The sequence below is a fragment of the Pterocles gutturalis genome, unplaced genomic scaffold (genome assembly GCF_000699245.1).
Source record: "Pterocles gutturalis isolate BGI_N339 unplaced genomic scaffold, ASM69924v1 Scaffold49744, whole genome shotgun sequence".
Classification (NCBI taxonomy): domain Eukaryota; kingdom Metazoa; phylum Chordata; class Aves; order Pterocliformes; family Pteroclidae; genus Pterocles; species Pterocles gutturalis.
The window spans coordinates 1-7,743 of NW_010129960.1; the positions used below are offsets into that span (position 1 = coordinate 1).

At 40.7% G+C, this 7,743-nt stretch overlaps 1 protein-coding gene across 1 annotated transcript; it reads right to left on the minus strand.

Moving 5' to 3' along the window:
- Nucleotides 1-2,177: 2,177 nt before the first annotated feature.
- Nucleotides 2,178-7,635, minus strand: DTX3L (deltex 3 like, E3 ubiquitin ligase; the record flags this gene model as incomplete). Its single annotated transcript, XM_010080051.1, has 4 exons — nucleotides 2,178-2,247; nucleotides 2,940-3,157; nucleotides 3,897-5,438; nucleotides 7,406-7,635. Coding segments are annotated over 4 exons (2,060 nt in total), but the record flags the coding sequence as incomplete, so codon positions are not given.
- Nucleotides 7,636-7,743: the final 108 nt, after the last annotated feature.

Sequence of the window (7,743 nt, forward strand, 5' to 3'; positions counted from 1 at the left end):
ACAGCGCTGTGCTTCCCCAGAGTGGTACAACAAACCTATCTCACACATACAGCTGTGTTCAGGGCCTGAGCTTATAACCGTGGGGCACTGGGTAGTACAGACCACACTCTTGCTGTGTCATGTTTTCAAATCGAGTCGTGACGCAATGTAGAATTCCCCCTTTCCATCATTCCCTGTCAGAAATACTTCTACAACCGTGTAAGACTTCCCCTTGCGAAGGTTGCAGCGTTCAGCTACTTCTTGCTGCTTATTTTACTAATGTGCCCAAATACGAGACACTGAAATAACAGATAAATTACATTTCCCACCCCTAACTTCAATGAAAGTTCATTGAGGAACTGCATACTAACCAAATGTCACTAACGATGACAAGCGTGGGTGAATGTCAGCTAAACACAGGTGCTGTCAGACACGCTGCTGAGCGCACCCACGGGGTTGCCTTTGTTTCTTGTTGGGGTTCTTCTTTTGTTTCCTAATGCACTGCTCTCTCTATAGCTAGCCCAGGGGCATGCTCTCCACCCTCACTGTAACCCAGGCAAAATAACTGACTTTGATTGCAAATCGGGTCGATTTATTCCTAAACTGTACAGCCATGGTTAGAAAATAAAGGTCTCTACAGCTGGTTATAGGATAAAGGCTTGGGAGCTTTCAGTGACAGTCAATAGGACTCTGCTGCAAAAATCAGCCTGCAAACTTTGCCACAGATAAAATAGGAGCCGGTGAAGTATCAGACAGGGGTTTGACATCGGTGAGCTGGCTTATTGGGACAGAAAGTGAAATGAGAGACCGAAAGAAGCTGGGGAGATTGGATCTTCACAGCTTGTTTCAGTGTGCAGAAAAACAAGGTCATTTAGAAACAACTGGAGTGTTGGTATCTTACCGCCTAGAAAAGGGAGGAAACATGAAACAGGGTAAAATGTAAAAACAAATACGGTAAAACAAAGCCACAGTAGGGAAGTCAGCCCAGCCCACATGGAAACCAAACAGTGCCTGAAACTACAAAATCTGAAAGTCAAGGTGGGTGGTCAAGTCGTACTGCCTATTCACAATATGGGAACCTTAAAAAAAAAATAAAGGAGGTGGCATGGGGTCCACACCATCCCAAATTATGGCATTGCTGGGAAGCTCCTAAATTAAAAAAAAAAAAATACAACTGTAAGTATCTAAAACAGCAGGAAAAACCTGTACAGAAGAATACAGAACCAAGCAGATGATATTTCTATATTTTATTTATTAGTTATATTCAATAGCCTAACAAAAACAGTTTAACGCACTAACAATTACGGTTGCATTAAGTGAATGTTATTTATTTCACGCCACCACAAAGGTGTGAAGCCACCAGTAGCAGGCTATTCAGACAGTGCAGAGTAGCAACAAAGTCTCTTTATAATACAATTTAAACCACATATTGGTAGCAATGGGAAGAACATAGTTTTATAGTTGCAAAGATGACTTAAAAGTTGTATTTAAGCCTAAAAACGATGGAAGGCACGGAACCAGGACCCCATTATCAGAGATGGCCACAGGCACTGTTACTTTCCCTCTGCTCCAACGTGGCTCTGAGCATTCAGCACTTCTGCAGGGTTAAAAATACCCCTCATACACTATCTGCACTAATTTTATGTTTAAAACCTAAACTACTAATGCCATTACTACCCTGAAAAGAAGCAAAAGATCATAGCCTGATCACAGCTGATACTATAACAGCTGCATAAAAATTTTCTAGCAGATGGTTACATGTTGCTATCCATGATGACACGTCATAACACAAAGCTAAAGTAAACATTTGATCGAATAAAAGCTAGTAGTGGATCTATCAGTTTTGGTGATCAGACTTAAGACTTACGGGGGAAAAATGCAGATCAGATTCACTGGTAAAATAAGATACACAATTTGATATTTGACAAGCACAACAGGTACTGATGCTGGACTCACAAGATCCAGATTCTGTAAAGATTAATCATAGAGGGAAGCGTTATTCAAGGAAGTAAATGATGTGTAAAAACAACATATATAATTTGATGAAAAAAGATTACTTTTCTTAGCTGACTGGAACATACAAGTGATTTAAGTACGGCAGTTGAACAAAGTAACTTCTTTCTTCCTTGTGATGAATAGTAAGTTAACGGCTACATGTTCGATTATTACACTTAAGAGTTGACGGTCGACAAATTTTGTTATTCAATTCCTCTTGCTTTCAATTCTGATCGAACTCGCTGCAGATAATCAGGATCAGGGTAACCAAAACTACGAGAAGAAGAAAAGAATTGTTTGGGCTACTTCTGCAACGAAGCACTTGACACTTCTACAGAACCTTCTCATCAAAATCTCTTAAAACACTTTACAAATTTCATCCACTTACTTCCTACCCTACAGAGAAAACAAAATCTGTATGAATGGTCAATAGTATGTGCATCAAGGGGTGGAACGTAGTGATCCCGACCGGAAGCCCGTTATACATTGAGGAATTAGTGATCTACGTAACAGTTAACCGGGGCAGGCTCAGGCCTGTGCCATGCTGTGCTGCATTTTACAGACTTCACACAGTCTGAGCATGTTCTTTACTGGGCTAATAATGGACCAGCACCACCTGGTGCAAAACAGCAGGTAACAGAACAGCCTGAGATCACAAGTCCAACCTTAGCAGCCATCAGGAGGTTGCTGTCCTTCCTAGAAGCAGTTTCTAATCAGGGCAGTTATTAACTGAGGAGGTACTTTACACAACTCACTGGTGAATGAGTGGCCTGAGGGGCAGGAGAAGACTGAGCTCATCCTTGTTCCAACTGTCCAAATTGGTGAAGGTGATTCAAGTCCACAGAGCATTCCACAGTCACTTTGTTAGTGACAAAATCTGAAAGCCCTAATGTGGAAAATATTCGGAGCAGCTTTTCTGCCACATCTGAGCAACAATAAAATCACATAAAGAGAAGACTACTTACTTGGTTGGTCCTCCACTTATGGAAGTCTTGTGGTGAATATCATTCCATGTGATAACACCGTGTGCACCAGTAGTATGTGAGTGCCCCACTGTGAAAATCAATTTTTGCTTAAAGGCTCTTTGGAGGAGCTGCAGAATTTCTCGCCCTTCTTTATTGTCAGGTAAATATGCTGTTCGAGAAGTTCCAGAATAAGGTTTCCCTGGGTTTGGATGGTTGCTCTGTTTTGTAGAAAAACAGAACAAAAACACATTGTATATCATAAATGCTTTGAAAGTGTGAAAAGCACACGTCCCAGCTTTCACAATACTTTTAATTCTGTCTTTGATTCAGAAGGACATAGCACGACTGATGACCGATTCCAATGAGTTTTTTTCTCATTACATAATTTATTTCATACATTTTGACCACATTTTCTTGTCATCACTCATGCACCCATTGTTATTTTTTTTTTCCTCTTTGCTCTCCCAAATGCATGTCACGCCACCCCCAACTTTTTCATTTATCCCATTTTCAGTCCTAGTCATGATTCTAAGCACATACCATAAACTGATTTATGACCTGGAAACCTTATAAGCCAGTCTGCTATTCATTTTTGTTCATTGGAGTCAGCAGTTAAGAAAATACCTCAGAGAATCCTCAATATACTTGCAAATTTTTTTTTTTAACATGATATCACTCTATAGATTTTAGTTCAGTTATTCCCAATGTACAAATTAAAGACAGGTAGCTCTGTCCTGGTGCGTATATAATGGAGGGCTACCATTTGACTATTTAGTTCCTACTATATTACTTAATTGCACCTAAAAATACCGAATTAAATACTTGCAGATTTGTACAGAACAAAGAAATGTCTCTCCTGGATATTCATTAAAATTATGGAAAAATAGTTATTTTTATATTCAATATTGGTTTTCTTGTGAGGAAAAATATCTCTTATAAATCTTTAAATACACTTACAGTTTGAATACCACCGTGCATATCATATTTAATCTCAATAGTACCACAACTTGGATAGCCAGAGAGAGAGAAAGCCATCACTCTAGTTGACATTGTTCCCTCTGGTTGGTCTCCTTTCATGACTCCATAGACGGTATTACAAACAGGACAAGTTTGCCTATAAGTCATGGCCCGGTCAATGCAACTTTTGCAAAATGCATGATTGCACTTTCTCAGTATTTCTTTATTATTAATTGTCTCCATGCAAATTGGACAGACATCTTTGTCTTCTTCCTCTGTCTTTGCCTGAGGCTGTCCTTCGGAAGAAAGATTATTCTTTTGTCTGCCGTTGTATTTCTTCTCAGATGCTCCTGTAGATTCTTGATAGCTGAGATCAGAGGACAGTGGTGTCCTATTTTTAGTTTGTGTTGAGTCTTCAGTGTTAAGAAGGTTCATAATGTATTTTTCAGCAGCATAAAGTTGGTTTGGTAAACCACTTAAGATGAATTTGTCTTCCTTCTTCTGAAGTTTTACATGCAGATCTTCCAATTGTTTTCCATTAAGCAGCATATTTAATCTTTTCTTCTGACCTTCTGAAAGCTTCGAGCTGATGACTTTTTCTCTTAACATTGCAGAGGCACTCTGAAATGCATTTATGAAACTTTCAGTAGCATGTGAAGACCTATCAGCAGTTTTGAACCTAGGCCTAAATATTATGAGCATCGTACGGCCACATGAACTGTCTTTCTTTTCTATTACTGTATCAAATTTCTCTTTAATGTCTTCAATTTCTTTGTTTAATATTGTTTCCAACAATTTAAACACAGAAGCATCAACTTTAATTCCATTCCTGTATTTGTACAGTTCAGATGATATTTTAATATTCTTTTCAGCTTGGCTGTTCTCACTTTCCTCTCTCAGAAAATTTTTGGCAGCTACTATCTCACTTGCTGGACCACGGAGTAGCAAGTGACTCCCTTCCTCTTTGGCAAGAAGATTACTAAACCTAGCATTTAATTTCATTATTGTCTCATTTAATGTGTAACTGCTTGTTAGGGGAATTTTTTCCTGTTTCAGATCTTCTACACTTTTCTGAAAAGTTCTGATAAAAAAATCCTTAGCTCTTTGTATTGATGCGGAACTTTTATCAGAAGTGAAGCATACTGAGGTCGATCCGTTGTAATGATCTTTACTTCTTATACACACTCCAAAATGTTCACGTAGTACTTTGATTTGTTCTTTGCGGGTATGACTGAAATATTCATAGAGACCTGTCAGAACTGTAAGCTCATCCATTTCTTCAGTATTCAGGCCATTTTCATCTTCCAAACCATTTTTACTTTCAGAACGTGAAAAATCATGGTTTGGGTCATTGCCTGCAAGGGTATCCTTAAAGTAGTGATAAGCTTTTTCAATATCTGTAAAATCTCCCGTCAATTTCTCAGAGCCATCAATATCAGGATTTCCTTCTCTTTTTAAATTTGGACATATAACAGTAATTTTCTCCCTTTGCTGTTCAGTGAACATACTGGCATTCAGAGTTGCAGATACTGTAAGAAATATCTAAAGAGAAGACAAGAAGATATCAGTATTTGTTTTTTCTAAGGTTCTCTACTTGCTGCTTCTGTATTTTGAGTGAGGAAAAGCTGTATATGTCTCAGTAGGGCCAGATTACTATAGACGTATTTACACACAGTGTTTCTTTTATGCCATGTATACTGACATTGCACAAATGTAAGTAAAGCAATCTGCTTCTAAGTCAGCAGCAAAAATGAAATTTGTTAACAACATCAGCATTGAAGTAACAAAGACAATAACTTTGCCACATAGTTCGAGACTCTGAGCAGTACCCCCTGCTCCTGACCTCTGGTAATATGGTTAGCAGAACTAGCACCATTTTATAAGGCAAATGGCTATCTGTCGCCAAGCTGGTCACATATCAGTCCCTTTTCCCCTCATTATCAGGCCCCGAAGGTCTTGTGCACCAAGCAGACGAGGCAAACAGATTTCTTTTTCCCCTCCCTGTCATCCTCAAGGTTCCTGGGCATCAGGCCAACTACTCCCCTCCTTACCAGCCTTAAAGGTCCCAGGCACCCTGCCAAGCAGGTGGCAATGACCCCATCACAGAAAAGAGAAGCACAACAGCACACGCTCTGTCTATAGAACTATCTACAAAATCAAGGAGTTACAGGTCCTAAGTGGGAACTTGGACTGCAACTGCTGCTGGACAGTAAGACCCATGATCCCGCCAGTAGCCAAGACACCTCCACCGTCCTCTGCTTCCTCCGAGGACTAAGTGAATTACTCGTATTCTTTTACGTATTTTTCGAGTCTAGATGATGATTGTTACATTGATACAGCAAGCCAAGTATTAAGATTTGACATGATCTGCAGAGGATCCAGGGGATTAGAAACCATAAACTAAGCTGTGCTATAAAATCCTGTGCTCCACTGCTTATAAAAGTGTACCAAACTGATTCTGCTTGTAGAAATCCTGTGCTTTCTGATCGTTACTTCTATGCTATGCCAATCATAAAATCCTGTTTAAAACAATAAAGCTTTAATTGTAACTACATCTTATTGCCATCATCATTCTGCCAAGGATCTCCACAAGAACCTGCCTGACCCCTTAGTGTCGAGTGACAGAGGTACAACATGTTTTAACAGCACAGATAAGTTTTATTACATTGTTCTTTAACTATATCAGACTTTCCAGTTTTCTCTACTATCTTTCTTTAAAAAATTCCCTAAAGTCATGCTTTAGTAACTCAAGGTTAAGGAAGAAAACAGGATAAAATAATAATAACAAACATGTTCACATCTCTACTTTGCACAGACAGGACAGGGAAATTTGCAGCACACTGCTACAGATGTCAGATAACCACCACGTTAGCACATGCTATACCTCAAAAACTATACCTATGCCACTACGCAAAACAGGGTAAATCCTCTGAGCCAGGTATCAGTGTCTCAGAAAAGCCATATCCACATCATGTAACATGTAGCCTGGCCCTACCCCATGTCCTAACACAAGGTTTATCTTTTCTTTTTCTCTGTAGTTCGAAGTGTCTAAAATAATGTTTGCTGTGCTACATACCATCAGAGCAGATTTTTGTACTGAGGTAAGGAATGGAAGTAATTAGGGCAGCTGGAAAGTACAAAACATATTGAAGCAGTGTTAGAGATCTGCACAGCAGGGAGGGATCCAATCTCATACAATTTTTCCACCTTTTCGGTGCAGTCTGTGGTGCACACTACCCCCCAAAACCTGACAGGGTGTTGCTTGGGGAGCAGTGGGTGGCACGTGCCAAAGCCACGCTGGAGAACACGCTGCCTGTTAATGCGTGTGGATGACCTGTGGTCCGGCACTCCAAAGTCACTCCCTGCCCCTGTTTTATTGACTAAGATAATGTAACTGGTATTTGCTTGGCATGAAATACTGAAGTGCAACAGAAAGCAATGCAAAGGACTGGTGGACCTACAGGCAGGGCGGGTTGTGACACTGATTGTTACTGCTCTTCCTGATGTACCTTTTTCGTCATGACTTCTCTCGCCGTGTCTCCATGGCCTTGGGCTGCCTGCTGCTCCTCCAGCCTCTGCGGCGGTGGGGAAGAGCTGGCAGGGAGGGAGTGCCCGGGGGAGCCCTGCTCTGTGAACGGGCTCCCGCTCTGCTCCCCTTCTCCCGCCTGGATGACGATCTTCAGGTGTCTGTCACCGATTTCCAAGCTGTGATCCGTGCGGGATTCCACGCTCTTCTTATCTGCAGTAATTTGGGGACAATCAGACAAAGCTACCTGATGGTTACAAGCCCCCCTAGAGACCACCTGCCCTTTGCCCACCCGCGCACAGCCCAGGGGCACAAGATGGT